At 36.7% G+C, this 21,712-nt stretch overlaps 1 protein-coding gene across 1 annotated transcript in view; it reads left to right on the top strand.

Annotated features, from left to right (window-relative positions):
• Positions 1-12,090: 12,090 nt before the first annotated feature.
• Positions 12,091-21,712, top strand: part of LOC309881351 (phospholipid scramblase family member 5-like) — a gene marked incomplete at both ends in the record, with an annotated part of 91,987 nt that continues 82,365 nt past the window's right edge. Inside the window, 2 exons of the mRNA XM_082767214.1 lie at positions 12,091-12,217; positions 13,303-13,476. Of these exons, the coding sequence (XP_082623340.1) occupies positions 12,091-12,217; positions 13,303-13,476 (301 nt within the window). The remainder of the gene's footprint in view (positions 12,218-13,302; positions 13,477-21,712) is intronic.

A 21,712-nucleotide genomic window follows, 5' to 3' on the forward strand; every position in this document is an offset into this window, starting at 1 on the left:
GGGTGTATCACATCCCCTATCATGCAACAGCCTCTGGAAAAGTTGAAAGATACAATGGACTGTTAAAGACTACACTGACAGAAATGGGTTCTGGGACATTCAAAAATTGGGATACGCATTTTGCAAAGGCCACCTGGTTAGTCAATACTAAGGGATCTGCCAACCGAGCTGGACCTACCCAATCAAACTTGTTACATACTGTAGAAGGGGATAAAGTTCCCGTACTGCACATAAGAAATATGCTGGATAAAACAGTCTGGGCTACTCCTGCCTCAGGAAAAGTCAAACCCATTCATGGAATTGCTTTTGCTCAGGGACCTGGATGCAATTGGTGGGTAATGCAAAAGAATTGGGAGGTCCAGTTTGTACCTCAAGGGGACTTAATACTGGGTTAGAATAGTACATGAGTTGAATTGTATCATGTTAATTATTACATAATACTGTATGTCATCACTACCATGATTACTACATGTATATACCCTAAATTAAAATGGTGATTAATTAGAATGTATGGGAAAGAGTGTAACCTGAGCATGACATAAATGGTATGGAATAAGGGGTGGATAGATTTCCTGGTTTCAGTTAGAAGAGAGTTAATTTTCTTCCTAGTAGCTGGTAACGTGCGATGTTTTGGCTTAGGATGAGAAGAGTGTTAATAACATGCTGATATTTTAATTGTTGCAGAGCAGTGCTTACACCAAGCCAAGGACGTTTCAGCTTCTCACTCTGTCTTGCCAATGGGCAGGCTGGGGGTGCAGCAAGATCTGGGAGGGGACAGACCCAGAACAGCTGACCCAAACTGGCCAAAGGGGTATTCCATACCATCTGACGTCATGCTAAACAATATACAGGGGTAGCTAGCCGGGGTGGGAGGGCCAGACTGCTTGGGGTTAGGCTGGGCATCGGTCAGCGGGTGGTGAGCAATTGCATTGTGCATCACTTGTTTCATATACGTTATTATTCTTAGTACTATTATCATCATTAGTGTTATTATTATTATTATTATTACTATTTTTCTGTCTTAATAAACTGTCTTTATCTCAACTCACAGGCTTCACTTTCCTGTTTCTCTCCCCTGTCCCAGAGAGGGAGGGGGGAGGGTGAGTGAACGGCTGTGTGTTGTTTAGCTGCTGGCCGGGTTAAACCACAACACCAATATACTGGGTCTGAATCTTCAGTTTGCAGCACAGCCTGAAACCATCTTGAATCACTGCAAGGATTTAATATGGCCCAAGAAAATAACATTCAGGCTAATGCAGAGGCTTCTTGTCTCATGGATACTGTGAACATTATGAAGAACTACAACTCCTGTGGAGGTTTCCTAAAGCATGGTTGTGGCCATGATACATTTCCCCTGTGAAATGTTAAAACCTACATTTTACATATTATGTCCTTACGGCAGGCTTTTAGATTCACGTTTGTGTGCCCTAGGTCTAATTTGCTTTTGTGGATGCCCATTACTTGAGAAAAACAAAAATTAACTTAAAAGTGGTAACATTTTTACATAGTCATAATCTATGTAAACATAATCTATACACATAATCTATACACAAAAACAATTCCATAAACATGTGCTTGGACTTGCTTATTAGCCAAATAATGTCTAAGTGCCATCTTTAAAATTCTTTTTTATGCAGCCATCAAGGAAGAATATTGCTCTTTGCATGCCCATAACCTCATTTCTAAAATCACCAATATGACATCATTACTCGAGGATGACATAACTCGTAGTAGTAGTGGTGAGCCATGTAAAGAGCACTGTTACTAGCAGGGTAGATAATTATGTGTTTCATCACATTATATCAACACAAATAAATAGTCTTTGGCTACTGAACTGCTATCAAGTGCATATCATTAGTTTACACAATGTTTACAAGATCACCACAAATACCAATTAGTACAGCTGATGAAGAGGACATTATCTGTGGAACAGTGTTTGCCACCCCTATTCACAATGCATAATGGTCTAATCAGTCAGTTTAAAGTGCTGTGCATAAAGGAGCAGATCCTGGTTCTGTTTCAATGGGTTTATATCATTTCTGAAGAGTTGCATTGCTTTATCACAGTCAATGAGCTATAACAATTTACACTGAGTGGGTAACTAGTAAATGTTTTTTAGGAGAAATTGGTGCTTTAAAGTTCCTCTGTTGTTGTTCTGGATTAAAGTTTCATGGAGTAAGAATGGCAGCTATGAACGCACAGCTAAGGTCAGACATTGGCCAAGAGAGCAGATGTACAGTTTTTGGCAATTTTACTGGTTTGTCTCCAAGTATGATTTCCAGATGCACTCCCTTTGCTTTAATTCTTCCAAGAACTATTTGGAGAAGTTTTAAAAATATTTTATTGTCTTAGTTTTTATGATTCCAGTTGATAAAAACAGTCCATCTTTACCACACTTATATTGTAATATCCTACTATATTGTGGCAAAGTGCTGTGGTTTTATTTTTATTGTGTTTTCTAAAATTAGTATAAGCCATAGAAACTGAAAAACCTTCTTGGGAAAGGGGGTGATAAAGATAAAAGAAAGCAGCATTTTGTTTTCTCCCCAACCAGTTCCAAATGTGCCACTGTGCCTATTACATCCCATAAACACCAGGGCAAAAGCACCAGCTGCTCATTATTCTCAGAGGAAATGCTATTTCCTCTCATTTTGGCACAAACTACCCCTCAAAAGGAAAACAGCCCTTGTGAGCTGCAGCTAAACATGAAGTCTTTGTTACGGCATTATGTATAAACATTGTGATGTGATATGTCTCTCCTGACAGCCAAGCCCTATAAAGATATAAAATAAAAAGATGCACTAAACCAAAGGGCATAAAAGGTGTTCGCCTTTTAAAGCAGTTCTGTGAGGATTTTCTACCAGCTTGACTGTAGCTGTTACTCATTGGGTGGCTGGAATAAAGACAGGCAGGGAACTAAGCACCCTTAATATGTTAATGCCACTCAGAGGTCTCCTGCTAATGCCAGTTAGAACATTAAATCTATTTTTAAAAAAATAAAATCAGCTGAAAAGTGCTATGTGCTGCTTTACGTTAAATGGGAGGCACATTGAAACATCATTAATATTTGAGATGTGCTTTGATTTAAAACACTCATTAGTGCTTCCCATGTATTGGAAAGCAAACCAGAGGGAGAATCAGCACTCTCTTAAGTGAGGACTCCTGAGGATCTCTGAGTTGTTGCTCATCCAAACACCAGCCTGAAGCAGCTAGAATCTATCCCACACCAGTATCATCCATTTTTATTAGATAAATTAAAAAGGTGAAATTTCTAATTTTTTTTTTATTGTTCAAGGGCCACAGCTTCTGCCTGCTGCTTCTATATTTCAATGTGAATCCTCTTGATTGTCTTCACCATCACCTCTTTTCCCTGCTTGGAGTGCCCAGGCTGATTTGAAGAACAGGTCTGGAAAGAGAGAAAATCCAGCAGTTTCACTTGTGCCAACTGATAAATAGGTGAGACTGGCAGCTGATGAGGAAAAGGTCAGGGAAGATAATCTGCAAAGAAAGGAGGATACATCAGTGAAAGGTCTTTTGCAGAAAAATTTGTTTGTGGATTTGGAAAAAAAAAAAAAAAAAAAGAAAGAAAAAGAAAAAAAAAAAAAAGGAAAAGGAATTAAGGTGGCAAAGGGAAATTGGGAAGGAATGGTGCCAGCAAAGTCTGGAGATCAAAATTAACTTGAATATATCTTGAGAGATATCTGCATGGCATGCAGATTCTATTCTCCCAAGGATAGGTGGACACTGGAAAGTAAACTTCAAAATAGCAAACAAATAATAATAATAATAAATCAATCAATAAATAAATAAACAACTAAAATGTAAAATCAATCAGGAGGAATCAGTTTGGGCAGGTTCAGGCATAGTTTTCTGCCTTTCCATATTAGCAGGAGGGAGAAGTAAAAAGAAAAGTTAGATCACACTGGTTACTTACTAATAATCAGAGTAACCCATCTAAAAGATTGTGGTAACATAGCAGATGCCAGTAGGGTTGAAATTAAAACATTCAGCTCAGAATGCACATTGTTCTGAGACTGTAAGATTTCCCTAAAGCTCTAGCAAACATTTGGCTGGATTGATATTTTGGGCACTGATCTGCATAGCATCTGATTGAGAGCTGAATATGAGCAATGTAGAGAGGCAAATTTTTACTGAAGAAAAAAAAAAAAAAGACTGACTATTGCCTTCTGTGAGGCTGAGAGGTGAGTTATAAAAAGCCTTATGGTGCGTTTCCTCAGATGCAGTTGTCATGCAGAGCCTCTTGCCCATGCTTTGGGCACTTTGTAAGTGTAAAGGCAGCCTACCAGTCTTTGGTGTATTCTCTGCTCTATTCTGGAGCCATCCAGGTTGCCAAGCTCATCCCTTAGAGGCCAGCACCAAAGGCACTGGGTCAAACTGGTAGCTCATGTAAACCAGAATAATCACACTTCCATCAGCCCTGAAGCAGCACTATGCCAAAACACACATTGGGTTTTGGTAGTGAGGCTGTCAGGGAAATAGCGGCACACTTCACTGTCGTCATAACATTGTTATTCTTGTCTTCCTTGATTTTGTACAGCACATCAGTGAAAGATTGGAATGAGTCCAACATTTAATTTTTGAATGGCACTACAGAGGTCCCTCCCATTTTTTTTTTGTTTGTTTCAGATGATGTGGGTTAAAAAGTGTATAAAATTTATATTTCTTCCTGGGTCACAATCCTTCAAATGGCAATTTACAGAAATATCTGAGACTCAACCTTAGTTCTGGGTTCTGATTGCCCTAATATCTTGCTGCTGTGTATCTCAGACTTATATTAGAGTATAAGGAAGTCATTTTGAAAAGATTATTGTCTCTTCTAATTAGAAATATAGTACTCTAGACAACCTTTTTTTTTTTTTTTTTAAATCAACTTATTATCATGTTAATATCAGATAGACAATTGAATCTTTATTCACAGGAAATTACATTGCAAGAGCTCAGTAACTGAATTTTCTGTTTGTCTAATCTGAAAAAAGAAAGTTACAAAAATGTGTCAATTTTTCATAAAAATATTAACATTAAAATGTTTTTTAATCTATAAAAATATTTAGCTTTTAAAATCAAAATGCAGATTAAAACAATTTTAAAAAATACAAAATACCATTGAAAGCATCAAAAATTTATTTTGGGATATTATCAGGATTACCATTTTTGAGAAAATGAAAATGTCATGAAATATTTCTGTTGGCCCAAATGTTAGTTTCTGAGAATATATAAAAGGCTTGGACTAAAGATAGAGCCTGTATGCATTGCAAATTACCTATGTACCATGTCTAGTGCAATTTGTGTCCAAACCCAGTCAAACATTCCACAATGTTACGGTCCTGTTGCCTAAGTACATAAGATTAAAGCATGGAGTTAACTTCTCCTGTCTGAGGCAAGATACTGTTCCTTAGTACCAAAATTCACTGACATGGAAACACAGTGAGGCTTTCATTGCAGCTAATGGCAGTGTACCTATCTTGTGAGTAATTACCAGTCTCCAGACTTTGGTGCTTCTCTGTTCATGAGACTAATGTTTATTCAGAACAATAAATATAAGGTCTATGACACTTTTAAAGTAATGTTCAGATGTGTCTGTGTAACCATGGATGAGTGGTGTTAGTAGTTTTATGCTTTAGTAAACATATTTGACTCTCTGAGTGCTCCAGGGACAGTAGTGGAGTGTAGCAGATGCCAGAGAAGCGGTAATGATTTGCAATTTTGGATGAACTTGTAATAGACAATGTAATGACAAGGTAGTGGGTTCAGCTTTTATCGGCTTCATTTTCTGCTTCGTACAGAATATTAATGATTCATTTAGCATTGATCTGAATGGATTTGGAGCACAAATTTGTATCTATAATCTACGAGATTGGTTAATTCTTATATCCTCAAGCTAAGTAAATCTTAGTGGTGCTCACAGCTGTCTCTACGTAGTTAATGACCCTGAATAAATTCCATTCTAATTCCTGGGAGCGCAAAGATTTTTCATGGTGAGGAGCTGAAACCTTGCCCACAACCAGCCATCAGCCCAGGTGCAAATGCAGTCTGCCCCTAGGCCAAACATCTTCCACAAGGTGTTTAGCACTGATCACTACCAGCCACTTCCAGTGGGAATTTAATGCCTACAGTCTCCCAGCGATGAGCCTAGTTTTTGCCCCAGTCCTTTGCAAACTTCAGTCATGTGTTTAACTTGACCCATACAAGAATCTTTGTCAAAGTAAGTACCGCTAATCATGGATGTAATGCTTAGCCAGATTTTAAACTTTTGCAGGTCCTAGACCTGCTTTTTCAGTTTTGGCCAACTGAGAAATGTAAGTTCTCTCAGTGTATGATACTTTTGAACACTTTGACCTGTTGAAAAGAAAAGATACTTTTACCTAAAGTAAGCAATTCACCTGGTCTGAGCATTGATATGCCAAATATGGTGGGCTGGGAGAAATTAATTTCTACTTATTTTCTTTGTCACAGGTGGACAGGAATATTTTTGCAGGGTGCTACTTAATGTATTTTAGAGTTACACATAAAAGGATTGTTTCTTTATTTGAAATCATAGACACTTAATAATCATACAGAATAAAGTAGGGAAATGACCATGGCTTTTGAGAAACAGGTTTCTAACCAATAAGCATAAATCTGGTACTGATAGAATGGAAGAAAAATCTGTATTTAATCAATTTGATCAAATTTAACCTTTACAAAATTGAGCTTTGCCTGCATAAGTCATGCATGCACCTGCTGTGCAAAAGGAGGAAATCTTCTGTATCTAGGAGACTACAGCCAGCTAATCAACTTTAACAGTATATTATTTTCCTGTTTTATTTTTTTTTTTTCCTATCTAAATCCTACAGACTGACTAACAAGAACACAGAGTACCTGTGGTGCCTTTTGATTTACAAGATTCTAGGTTCGGTCTTTGATTCAAATTTATATTGTTCACAACTACTTGAGCAATGTGAAATTTAGAGTATCCTTCACAAAAATGTAATGGAAAAAGTAGGTGAAATTTTCACTTTAATGACATGATTAAAAAATATATAAATATCAAAATGGTGACTATCAAACAACAAAAGGAATGATAAAAATGTTTCCTTTGGTGTTACAGAAGATGTCTTGATGGTAGTGGTACCGTCTGTAGAACAAGAAGTTGCTCACTGTGTGATCAAAGATGTAGGTAGAAACTGGCTTTTACTAATTTGAAAATGTTTTCCCGTCTGAAGTTTCTATCATACTTCAGTGGAGATCTGAGCCTCTATTTCCTATCTTAATTCAGTTCTTGGTAAATAGCAAGAATGGACTGGGTTAGCTTCTCCATGACAGCTGTCAAAAAACTATGCATAGTGTGTAGAATGCCGACTTAAGTCAGCACCCTCTTACTCTTCCAAGAAACCATGAGTTTCTAAAAGAAGCTAAATAAGAAACTGATATGTAAACAGAGCTAATTTATACTTGTAATGAAGAACTGTAGTTAAATACTATGTTATTTGTTTTTCAGAATAATTTAAGTGAAAATACTTAAAGGTTAAAAAAAAAAAAAAAAAGTTAAAAAAAAAAAAAAAAAAGTGAAAATCCTTAACTTAAACTGAGGACAATGTAGGAAGAGGAGATTAATTTTTCATCTGTGATTTTTTAAAGTAAAACAAAATAACCACAACAACAAAACACACATTAAAAACAAACAAACAAACAAAGAAAAAACTATTCAGGCAGCTCCAAGTTACACAGGTAACTTGACTAGTATGAATTACCATAGCTTATGAGTCAGCAAGCAACTTTAGCAAGTGTGGATAAGTTTGCTTTACCATGGGATTACAATAGAGAAGGGAGAGTAACTCTTGTAATATATCAAGTGTATCTCACCGGAGAATTCCCTTTCACTCTTTGGGCTGGTTTCACTGGCTGTGCAGACATATTTTTCCTTTGTTCCTCATGCAACAGCCCCAAAGCAATTAAATGAAAGCCATTTCATTTACTGTTTCTTAATTCACTTGAGTATCAATAATTTTATGCAATGTTCATGTCCTCCACTACCTCATGAATATATCCTGTAGTTCTATATATTAAAAAAAAAAAAAAAAAAAATTGGATAAATTCATTTGGTGTAACTAGGTGATATAACTAAATGATGCAATGACTAGATAAGGGTGCAACTCTGATTCATCACAGCTAAGTTTACCCTTAAATTCCCTTCTGCATTTATTGTCTCCATACCCCTTCTTGGGAGATTCCAAATCACAAAACCACATAGAAAATAAAAGAAAAATAAATAAAAAGAAAAAAAAAAAGAGAGAGAGAGAGAGAAATAAAAGAAAAAAAGAGCAGAACAGATCTTTGTTTGAATCATGAATTTGTCACTTTTACTAAAACTTAGAACCTAAAGATTTTTATGTATGAACACTTTGTGAACTTTTTCTCCAGTGTTTTTCATGTTACTAGGACTGCAATGGATACATTAAATAATGGAGATCTTCTGATAGTCCAGAAACAACTGCCAACAGCATCTTACAAAAAATCTATTTTCATGAGTTTCAAAGAAAATAACCTGATCCAAATACACACTCAAACTCTGAGTATTTATTCAGAAAAAATCCTTCCTTGGTTCATCTCATGAGGAGTCACTACTCAATTTAAACCAGCATGAGTCATTAGAAGTTCAACATTAGAGCAAACTGGAATTAACTTGAAAATGTTATTTTTCTTTCTTGGGGACTTTTCTGTTTAAAAAGTCATAAAAACACTTCAGAAAGCTTTGGAGTTCATATATGAAAGATATACTTAAAAATATTAGGATTACTGTATGGAAGATTTTTGACTACTGGTTTTGGATGGGAGGTGCTTTTTTCACTGTGAGAATACAGACCTAGGAAAAACAACAGGTGCTTGAGCTTTTGAAGTTTAGTTTGTTTGATTTTACTACAGAAAACCAGCTACACTGTTCTTTCCCTCCTCCCCCCCTCCTTCCTCACAAACAACCAATCTTATAACCATCCTTATAACCACCCTCTGGTAAGAATAAATCAAAGAAAATAAGAAAACATCTTTGGACCTACAGCAACCTCCTGTAGCTAATTATCTTAATGACAAATGACAATATGGATATATCATTAATGTATTGTATATAATTAATATATTTGACAGAACGTAACAAGAGCTATGGGTTAGCCATATAAAAATGGGATATACTGATAGTCTGATCTAATTACTGATAGTCTGATCTAATTGCCATCAAAGCTGGAGAGTAAAGAAACAATTTAGAGAGTGGAAAAACAATTTAGAGTGGAAAAGTAGGGCTGCTGTTTCTGAAGATATTTTCTTTGAAGGGGAAAAAAGTTTTTCAGTGAAGTTTCACTGAAATGAAAGATCTATAGAGCTCTTATTTTTACTTCACTTATAAGCTGTAGTAGAAATGTATCAAGAATACCATATTGCTATTTCTGTGATTTTTTTCAGCTCTATTTTCTTTTGTAGATAAAGCTATTGATAGTCACAATAAAGCAGAGGTATTTCTTAATGATTAAATTTGGTTAGTGTTCAGTCAGTGCACACACACTACAGCAACATGTGAACAACAGGCAACAGTCAGGCATGTCTCGCTGCTGCTGTTCTTTCTCTACTACTGCCAGCAAATGACTTGTGTGGACAAAATCAGATTGTAGCACTCATGTCAAGTTGTTGGGAGAGGGCAGTTTGCTGTAAATTAGAGCTCGCATAATTTTCCTTCAAAATATTTCTCTATTATTACTCTGCCTTTTCATAAAACAAGAATTTTCAAACAGACAATTTTGATTTTCTGTTTTGACTCTTGCTGTGGGTCTGGAGGATAGCATGGAAATCCTTCAGCCTCCACCCCTCAAACCCATCCCGGTGTTTCTAACGTGATCATGGCTCTGTTGCATTTCAGTTTGGTGATTTGGTGAAATTGCCTATTTATCCTGTGATCATTTAGGTAAAAACATCAATATTTCAGAGTTTTCAATAGTACTTTATTAGTTCGACAATTTTAACATTGCATGTTTCATCTGTCTTCAAAGCAAAATTTGTGGTGCCCATTGTAATAGGATTTCTGGGTGTGAACCACATTATCCACAGAGGTGATATTATTGCCTATTCAAGCTTTTGAGAAAAATGAGATGTTTGTCATTGATCATGGTAATTAAAGCCTTTATTTTTTTTTAATTTTTTTTTTTTTTAAGCTGTGTGATAGATTCAGCATTATTGCTGTCCTTGCTTGGCACTGTAGTAAAGAATGTGTTATGGCCAATAAGATGACTGATTTACTAGGTTTACTAAGTTAGTCCTCACTAAGTTTAATTGTGAAAAGATACGTTTTATCTCATTCACATATCCAGTAAGGAGTATTTTGGTTGGCTGTATGACTACCATGAGGAATGGTAGCGACAGCATGATAAAATTCACAAGATTGCTTTGAGTAAATTTTTAGGCCACACATGGTATTGCAGAAAGGATAGAATGCTAAGCAGACAAAATAATTTAAAACACCAGCTAATGTACAACTGCATACGACATCTGTATACATTTTAGTTGTCATTTTGGGTTCACAGCAATTTGTGGAACAAGCAGATCAAGGCATTTGCAGCAGCATTTTTTGAAAAGACAGTTCACTAGAAGTTGACAGTGTTTTACACTGTCATTTTTAATTATATTTTAACAATGTCAGTTTGCACTTCGATTTTGAAAATATTTATTAATTTAGGACAACTATTGCATATAGTGAGCCAGATGTACTAGGAAATTAAAAATATATATATATTATGTTTTTTAAAGATTTTTTTTTCTGAACATAGATACTTTTTGTTGTTTTCACTCTCCAATGATGTGGTAAGGTAAAAAGCTCATTTCTTTCCAAATTAATATATAATGATACTAGTACTAAAACAGTTGACTGGAAAGCTGATATTTACAAAAATCTTAACATATAATAACTTCACGTTCTTTGTTGAATATTCATTAAATATTCTTTTCTCATAGAGCTTATAAATCCTGTGAAATGCAATACATACACACTTTAAAATTTAACAGAAAATACTCGTATTTCTGAGATAAAGTTGGTTTTTTTTTTTTTTTTTTCCTTCTTTAAGCACTCTCTCAAATCATATATAATCAGGAACATTGGCAACACTGCTGCTCAGAGAAGGCCAGAGTGAACATCAAGAAATCCAAATGAATTCAATCCCATTAAATGTAATGGTGTGGTAAATCTCACTATACCATCTGCTGTAGAACGCTGAGACACTATTGGAATTCCACATCTTATTTACATAGCAGATAAGAATGTGTTGGGAGATTTATATGGTGAATGAATACCAAGAGACAAAACTAAGTTTCTAGTCTGTTCACATCCGGGGAACATCTACATCTGTAGAGCATTATACAAAAACTACTGTAAGTTAGCCTTTCTGTGAAAGACCCTGCCACTTTATTCCAACATTACCCATTAAAGAAAAAAAAAATAAAGAAAAGGAAAAAAAAAAGTGAAAAAGTTCCTGGAAGCACTGGTAGAAGATGAGCTACTTCATCAAAAGAAAACATAACCTTTCCTAAATTAGTACATTTTTCTGAAGGAATTAGCATAGAACATTGTAGCAGATAGGTTGTATCATATTTAAAACATCTGTGCTGTGAGTTCAGTAATCACCTTGTGGGAAAACGTTAAGGAAAATATGCCACAGATTTATTTTTGCCCTCTCTTGAACAGTTAGATTGACACTCTCCATTTTAACTAGATTCATAACTTTCATTTACTTAGTACTGAAATGGAGCTAATCTTCAGCCCAGTTTTATACTAGATTATATCACAGGTGTCTCTTGCACAATATATGAACCACAGAGGAACAAAACACTGTGCTAGCCCCCACCTGATATGATCCTCTTTATCATTATATTTAATACATGGTGAGTTTACTTGAGAATGGCACATCCTTTGTGCACATTGATTATAAAACCCATGAATTGTCAATTCAGTTAAACGTTAAAGTTCTAATACATCAAAAGTGCATAGGGGAGCTGACCTGGGCTAAGAAAGCATTTTATGTAGGAATATTAATAGAGTTCTTCTACAGCTGCCTCATGTACTTCAGATTGGAAACCTCTGAACCAAAGCCAATTGACAGTAACAGATTTGGAAAGGAAGATGCTTTTAAATTACCTCCTTTCCATTTAATCAGACAAGCAACCTCTGAATCCCAAGCCGTAGGTGAATGTTTAAGAGAACATTCTTTATATAGTTAGCTGAACCATGCCCAAGAGCGCCCACTGACAGCTTTCCTATTACCAGGAGGACAATGAATCATATGAACTTTGCTGACACACATACCATAATAACTGTTACATTTTCTTTTAGAATACGTGTATATCCTCGGGCTTGCTTTTGGCCTCACCTTAAAGGTGACAGCTTGTAAGCTACATAACCTAGCCTGCCACTAAATCATCAATAACCATTTATATAATATCCTGTAATAATTTAGTAGTGCATTGGTGCTGATCCTAACGGAATCAGACATCAGCAGTTATGTTATTTCCTCATGGATTCTGGATTGTTCTATTGAACATTTGTTAAAACAGTTGTTCATCTACAGTGTATATATTCCTGCCAAGATTCATGGAAATGTTTCTATTCATTACTTTAATGTCAATTCTCAGTAGAAATTCATCTTTTGTGTTTGGAACTCAGTTTGGTGCTATATAGACATCTTTGTTTCATAAAGCAGACATTGTTATATATATTAAAACATATGCGTCCTCATTCCCTTCAGGTTAATGGCCAAATTTTCACTGCAGCTTTTCAAGTAAGAACATAAGATAAAGTTTTCTGTTTTTCTGTGTCAAAGCCCTGTTAAATCTTTCATGTTCAAAAGCATACTTTAGACAACTGACATTAAAGTCCACTCTATTTTTCTCTGCTAAATGCTCTAAAAGAGATTTTTGGAAGTATTAGTGCATTTTGGATGTTACTACTATACTTATATACATAATTGTTATTAACAATATATGTATTGTTATACTGGAACTTCTGTTCTGAAAATATTCTCATTGAAACAATATGATCATTACTTTTTCCTTAATCATGGTACATGTTTAGCAGTAGAACTGGTGACAGCAATTTTATTAGAGATTTACAATAGACCTTAGCTCGTACTTACCAATTGTGGCACCTGGTGTCCTAGAGTCCTTTCCACATTTTTTTCAGGTTGGCACAGCCTTGGTGTGTGTGGTGGTGGGTATTGCCTGCAGACCACCCCTGACATGTGGCCGTAGGAATATCTTTGTAATTCCTTGCAGGCTGTGGCCTCAGAAGTAAGGAGTACCGCGAATTTGCTCACGCGGGTGTCCCTGAGGAAGGTCAGATGCCACATGAGGAGCTGCAAGAACAACAGTTCTCTGAAGGTATGGCTGATTGCCACCAAAGACAGCACAGGAGAGGTGAAAAATCGTCTATCAGTCAGATGCAGTTGGGTGAGTTAAAATCTTGTCAGAGTACTTAACTGCATAATGTTATGTGTCTGATTTAACCAGTGAAGTTCTAACACATGTAGCTGGGCTACATGTGCAGCTAATAAGTTCCTCCAGAACTGGATCAGCTCTCAGTTTCTGTGGTTGTTCTACACTGAAGACTTCTATGATTAGGTTTAAATGTCCATGACAAGTTTAAATTATGATTAACATGAGATTCATCTCCATGTAAAGAAATGCTGGTATTTATTTCTTAAAATAATTGCAGTTAAAGTCAGAAGTGTTGTTGGATGTCAGTTTTCTGAAAAAATGTTGGATTTTGTCCAGCATGAATTATTCTCTGAAATTCATTTCTACATAATTTTATAATTTTAAAGTTTTGTAAATATTTTGCTATAAGGAAAATGACAACAGAATGCAAGGGTCCTAACTTTGGATCCTTTATATATGCCTTTCAAAGTCAGTATATTTCTCAGTCTGCCTGATAAAGAAAAGCCTTATGTAACAGTGTTACTCTTGACCTTCTTCAAAGACTCAGTAGCTGCCATGTCTGGAGCTGTAGATGTGGGTAGATGCAAGAATTGACTAGGATATGATTCCTCCTGGTTAATATGAGGCTTGAAACCTTCACAGTTTCAGCCTAAGAAAACACATTCTCCCTTTTCTCCTCCATCTCCCCAGAATGTCTTTCAATAAAGATCCCAAATCTTTCTTGAAATCTCCAAACCTCAGGTGTCCACAAAAGCGTCAGTATCCATCAGTGTTCCGCCAGACATTCAGTAGTTTTTGTTTTTCTGAGCCTACATCCTGCCTGGTCAGAGAACTTTTCCAGACTGTGACTAAATACAACAACAGCAAAGACCTAGTCTCCTTTTCCTCTTGTTATGAGACCCTCTATCCTCAACGATCTGGTTTTTCATTTTCTCCTCCCTACACTCTGTCTTTTCTCTTGTGTGTGCACGTCTTGTCTTCATCATTCTTTTCTTTCCTAACAATCTACTTCAGTTGTAATTTCACTTTTCCTCATCTTTCTCCTTGAGATAACTTACTGTATCTCATGTATGATTATGTACATGTATAATTAAGTAAAGACATGTGAATAAATAGACATCGTGGTACTTGTGAGACTTGAATGTGATCTCTGTTTTCCAACCTTCCCATTGGCTATTTGTGGTCACTTTCTGCTTTTGCATACCAGTATCTTGTATTTTTTACCATTTGAGTACATTAATTCATTTGGTAATTCTATACAAATAAAAATGGAAAAATCACATTCCATTGTAGTTCTCATATGTTATTGCTTATTTCTTTAGCAAAAATTAGGAGAAATGTTTGAGTTGTCTTCTCTAGAGAACATGTCCTAATTATGTGATTAGGAATTATGTGATTGGGAAATACATACAAATCATAAACCCTCTTTGAGATGCAGCTCTTCTAGTATCCCCACTGGAGCAGTATGTCACTGGCATTATGGGCAAAGCTTGAAAAGACCACTTAAGCATCATATATTTTTCTGCTTTATTTCTAAGACATGATGTTCTCTCTCTCTCTCTTTCTTTGAAATAAGAATGTCAATTTATTTAATGCAATCTAATAATTTTCCCAAGTATTTTTCAGTCTTCAGAATGATATCTACAATAAATACAGTTATCTCTTTGATAGAGGTTGTTTTGAACTCTTGATCACAGGTTAAATATTTCAATGTGTTGCGATAATATCTGGTATCTCACTATTTAACCTATTTTGCGATATTTTGATAGCATTCTATTTAAGTGACTGCAAGGCTTTTTCAAACATCAGTAAGAATGCAGAGTAAGCATTTTGCTTTGCAGGAGGAAAACTGGCTTAGTGTTTCTAGTTCCTCAAATACAAACTGATGAAACAATTGGACTATGTAACTTGCCATTTAGGACTGATTTATTTGCAAATATTCAGTGTCCTAGATGTCTGAAAGCATCAACTGACTTTTTTTTTTTTTTGGCAACAAATGGAATATTATATAGGTATACAGGTATACAGTTCTCTGGGTGACGAATTGGCTGAATTGCTAGGCCCAAGGGATTGTTGTGAATGGAATTAAATCTGATTGGTAGCCAGTCACTACTGGTGTTCTCCAGAACAAGGGGGGCAGTTTTATTTAACATTTTTATGAATGATCTGGTTAAGCATATGTTTGCTGATGATACGCAGTTAGTCAGGACTGTTGATCTGCTTGAGGACAAGGAGGTTTTGCAGAGGGATCTGGTTGGGCTGGATCAATGGTCTGGGTCCATCATATTAAATTCAGCAAGAGTAAGTGCCAGGTCCTGCACTTGGATCATAACAACCTGATGCAGTGATATAGGCCTGGGTCAGGATGGTTGGAAAGCTGTCCAGCAGAAAAGGACCTGAGGGCGCTGGTTGGCAGCAGACTGAATGTGAGCCAGCAGCGTGCCCAGGTGGCCAAGAAGGCTAATGGCATCCTGGCCTGCCTCAGAAATAGTGTGGCCAGCAGGACTAGAGAAGGGTTTGTGACTCTGTACTCAGCACTGGAGAGTCTAATGGGCCCCTCAATACAGTAAGGATATTGAGTTGCTCAAGAATGTGCAGAGAAGAGCAACAAAGTTGGTGAAGGGACTAGAAGTCAAGGCTTATGAGGAGCAATTGACGGCACTGGAATTCTTTACTCTGAAGAAGAGGAGGCTGAGGGGAGACCTCATCACTGTCTATAACTACCTGAAAGAAGTTGCAGTGAGGAGGGTTTTGATCTCTTTTCTCAGGTGACAAGTGATAGGATGTGAGGAAATGGTCTCAAGTTGTGCCATGGGAGGTTTAGACTGGATATCAGGAAGAATTTCTTCACTGAGAGTGTGGTTAAGCATTGGGATGGTCTGTACACAGAAGTGGTGGAATCCCCATCCCTGGAAGTGTTTAAGAGGTATTTCTGAACATGAGCCAGCAGTGTGCCCAGGTGGCCAAGAAGACCAATGGCATCCTGGCTTGTATCAGGAATAGCGTAGCCAGCAGGGCCAGGGAGGTGATCCCTGTACTCTGCTCTGGTGAGGCCACACTTGTGTACTGTGTTCAGTTTTGGGCCCCTTTACCAGAAAGACGTTGAGGCCCTGGAGTTTGCTCAGAGAAGGGCTACGAAGTTAGTGAAAGGCCTGGAACACAAGTTCTGTGAGGAGCTGCTGAGGGAGCTGGGGTTATTTAGTCTGGAGAAGAGGAGGCTCAGGGGAGACTTTATTGCTCTCTACAACTATCTGAAAGGAACTTTGTGGGGAGCTGGTCATTGGCCTCTTCTTGCAGATAATTAGCAATAGGACTAGAGGGAATGACCTCAGGCTGCAGCAGGGGAGGTTTGGATTGAAAATTAGGAGAAATTTCTTCTCAGAAAGAGTAGTTGGGCATTGGAACAGGTTGCCCAGGGAGGTGGTGGAGTCACCATCCCTTGGGGTGTTTAAGGAAAGGCTGGACATGGTGCTTAGGGATATGGTTTAATAGGTGATATTGGTAGTAGGATGATGCTTGGACCAGATGATCTTGGAGGTCCTTTCCAACCTTAATGATTCTATGATTCTATGAAGAGATATGTGGGCGTGGCACTAGGCGACATGGTTTAGTGATTGGACTCAGTTGGCCAGGTTAACAGTCAGTCCTGATGATCTTTAATGTCTTTTCTAACTTAGATGATTCTATGATTATTGATCATGCTCTTTAATTTACTTCATGACCCTTCAGCCACTAGTATAAGCCAGTAGCTGGGCATACTGTTATAAATCTGATACAATTTTAAAAGTAGTACACCGAGTACCAGTCACTGAAGAGACAGTGTGAAGAATTTACTATAAGGGCAGAAGCAGTTAAAAAACAACAAATTAAATTTAATCAGTTGTGATGCATCCTTTCTAGATCTTTTTTATCTTAATTTAGTTTGCAATTAATTATGTACTTATTTTGCCAAATGAATTACCAAACTTGTATTCTAGCTGCCTGTAATAACAAAGGCCTTTACTGTTGTTAGCTAAATTCTGGTATGTAACCCAGGAGATTTTATGAACAGTGAAAATGTAATCATTTTTAAATAATGCAGAAGTTCAGGTATTACCATTTTACATGCACAGGTCAGAAGTTATAGTGAAAATATAATCTTTATGTTCACTTACCTTGGATGGGAATCCTTAGCTCAGCTGCTAATGACCTTGAGGTTGGCAGCACATAGCCAGGTACAGCTCAGAAGCACCCTGGTTTCTTTTCATTTCTCAAGTCCATTTAAGAAACCAGAGAGGAACAGAAAAACCTCAAGAGACTTTCCCAAGACTGCTTATTGCAACACAGAGAAACCACATTAACCTCTATGGAGAATGATTATGATGCGTCTTTACAGACACACTTCACTATAGGAAATACCCTGTAATGAAAATTGTTTTGCATCTGTATAGTCAAGATATAATGGCAAGAAATTAAAATACTGGTTATCAAATAAAAGATCAAAAAACATAGGTATTTATACCCTTCAAACAGTTATTTTTTCCTTTTCTCACAGCACTAGAAAAGTTACAAAAACATCTTCACTAAGACTGTGCAAAGCAGTGAACCATATCTCAAACCTAGAGTGAACTGGAATCCATTAGCAATTCAAGCTGTATTCATTTATATATTTTATCATTTTGGTACTTCTAATACTCATTTCTACATGTAAAACTATTCTCTTTTCTTTAGGGCAGCCAGAGAATGGCCTGTTTTTATGCTTATTCCCACCCATCTGCAGTCATAGAAATAACACAGAAAATGCTATTTTCTGTCTCTCTGGTTGTGCAAATATATTGTTTTAGATTCCCGCTACTTGCCCTTTCAGAAGGAAAAAAGCTTGGGTGGACAAGTGTGGGTGGTAGATAGTTGCTGAAACACAGCCTCAAGACCATAAACATTTACAGCTCCATCCATCCCATAGGGATGGGCAGCTATTTTTAGAAGAGAAAAATCAAGTAATCATATTTGTAAGGTACAGTGAATACTCAGGGTTCCACGTTTATTGTCATGGCTAAAAATGGCTATTGCTGCCTGCCAGTCAAGAAACTGTCAGACCATGAAATGGCCAATTATTCTATCCTCTGGAATATTTTCAGCTAGAAAAAATATTTTTTAATAAAAAAAATAACAACCAACAACATAAATTCTGCAAGACTGACAATGAGCATTCTCTTACTGCAACAAAAGATACCCTCTTTCTCCTAAAAAACTGGGCTGCTTCTGTCTTCTCTGTAGTCTCTACAACTCTGTGAGGCAAGTCGTGGTGGCTCAGAAGTACTGGTGTAGAACAATAGAAATGCCTCCCCTTTGTATGCTTATGAAAAACATGACAACCTATTCTACCTAGCCAAGGAGCACAAAATTCCATCTTTTGGAACTGAAGGATGTCAGCAGTGAACATCTTAACTCTTATTTACACATACAGTGTTATTCCTATGTTGTTTTGATATTAACTCCCCTGGGAAAAATTCCTGGGGTATTCCTAGTGAAATGGCACTAAATAAATCTAATTTTAATGGAAGCTTAGATCTCTCCTGAGCTCTTTTTTCATCATGAGGTTTTAGCCATGCAGGATGGAGCCCATTAAACAGAAGAACAATGAAACAATACAATTGAACAGCACAGTTTTACTCATTACTGAGAAGTTCTGGTATAAAGCTGGACATTTCTTGCAGGGTGGAATCTTTTCATTCTTGGTTTTGAAGTGGGGGAGAAGACAGCAGAAAAGGAGGAGGGGGAATCCTTTAATTGTTAGTGCAGGTTTTAAACTGACAAGCCTCAAAGGCAGAATACTGACTCTTTGATCTTAAAAGGGTTGTAAAAGGATAGTCTCACTTGTGTTTATTCAAATATTTGCAGGTAAACGCTGATAATCTAAACTGAGTAAAAGCTGAAGAATTTAGCATAAGTGATTTGCATATCAAGAGCCTCAAAATAAATACAAATTCAGAGATCTTAAATGTTGTCAAAAACTAATCATGACTTGAAATTAAGTTGGGACTTGCTTATGTATGGAAGTCTGTGCTCAGAAAATGAAAGAATTCATTTGCAACCATTGGTCTAGTTGACATGCTTAATCCCCTTGAAGAGGGCTGTGTGGTAGCTGCAGGTATCTGCAGTCACATACCTGGTGCTTTGGGGCACACCAAGAGCAAAAGGGCATCCTTGCAGGGCAGAGAAGAGCTGAGCAGATACACGGTGCACCCTTGCTGCCAGACACTATCCACTGGAGACATCCTTTGGAGATGAGTCTGTAGCTGATTCTTGTTAATAACAAAAAGAACTACTTCTAGGGATTGCTCTTGTAGATGACTTGCATTTCTTTGTTTCTGTGCAGAATTGTTAATTCTTGAAATATAGATTCTTGACAAGTTGTTTTTATTATTTTGGTAATTATTTGTGTTTCAAGTAAGGGTATCACAGTTTCTGAATTACTTGGTTGTCTTCACAATCTATTTTTAGAACCTGATTCCTACTATTTATTTTATAGCTAATGACTTGGCATAATTTTGTCTGTTATTTGACTGAAGGAATGTACATCCTGCATTAGCATTGAGACCCATTTGGAAGTAGAGATCCTTCACACTTCTTCTCCAAAAGTGAGCAAAACTTTGTGTTTTGGAAGTCTTACGTGTATGCAAATGCTTAAGCTGGTGAAAGGAGACACTAATAATTAGCATTTATCAAGTCAGATCACCCATACTGCCCAACTTAATGACCTAACATAAAAGTTTCAGCCTCTTGATTCCCTTGGGGGGAGAGTTTATGGCATCAAAAAGTACAGAAGAGACTGGGAAATAATCTCAATTTCTTCAAAAAATTGCTTCTTTTGGTCTGAGCTGATATTGCTTGGAAGATAAAATGATTATAATCTTACAGAATTAAATCAGTTCTATTCCTTCTGGGTTTCTGTACTGGATTTTGCATGGACAACAAAGCTCTGTAAGACTAAGACCAGTTTTGGGCATTAAAAATATATTAATGACATGCTCCTGCATAAGAAAAACTTCAATTTGACTTTTTCAGCTAGTCACTGCTTACTCAGATCCCTTTTCAAGTGTTGGTCAATATAAGATTTTTCTATTCAGATTGACACAAGGTGGTGTGCCCAAAATTTGAGCTGGTATTCTTCAGGGAATGCAAGTGGTATATTGCCAGTCAATGCAGTGACTTACTAAATCATAGAAGGTGAGTGTATGTTTCAGTTCCCTAAAACCCAGTCTCCATTAATAGTGAATGAATATCTACTGAATCCAGTGTGTCTTGGGGTGAGATTTTCATAGGAAATTGCACATTGCCACACTGAGCAGAGTAGTAAATTAGATACCTGTTTTAAAGACGTAAGTCTTAAGGAACGAAATGAGAGTCTCTCTTTTTAGCAGTAATGTCCTGAGTTAATGTGCTGTTAGTACAGTTACATCAAGACGTAATTGTATTTCAAATTCTTTAGAATAAGAGGGGTTTTGAGATATAAGTAGCTCTTTTAAAATTCAGCAATTAAAAAAAAAATGCTGGACAATTTTTTTTTTTGAGAGTTTATGGAAATTGTGTTTAATTTTTTTATTTGAAAGGGAAGACTAAAATCCTTTGGATCCCTGGTAGGAAGCTCTGCCAGCACAGGGGAAAAGTAGGAGTGCTAACAGAAGCACTCAGCACCTACCTTACGCCAGCCCTGAGCTTTGATGATGATACTAAATTCTGACATTCAGAAAAACTTCTCTGCTGGTGTTGCCATAGTTCCCTGAGCTCATCACCTGCAATCCAGCTGCCTCCCCACTGTGATGACTCATTGACATTTCAACACTCGACTTTGTTGACTCTTATTGACTCTCTAACTTTCTGCCATACTGCTTTATTCTTTGGCTCTCTGCACACTTTTCCGAGTCCACTTACACCAATTTTTTATTAGTCAGATGTCCACAACTCATCCAACTCTGAAATTTTCATTTTCCTTTAGGATATCTTACTAGTGGTTTTCCACCACTCTCCCCACACCTTCCCATCCCTTGTCCACAGAGCACACTTTGTGTGGTTTGGATATCTAGATGCCAAAAAAATTGATTTGGAGAACAAAATAACCAACAAGCAGTTACTTTTCCTAGTCATTAGTATTAGTCAGTATAACCCTGTTGCTGTCTGTGCATTTTTCTATTTACTGAGGTACCCAAGTCTTTATCTTTAATATACATTTTTAATTTTAAAAGTGTACATGCTACAGTATTTTATT

The sequence above is a fragment of the Aythya marila genome (genome assembly GCF_965140915.1).
Source record: "Aythya marila genome assembly, chromosome: 9".
Lineage (NCBI taxonomy): Eukaryota > Metazoa > Chordata > Aves > Anseriformes > Anatidae > Aythya > Aythya marila.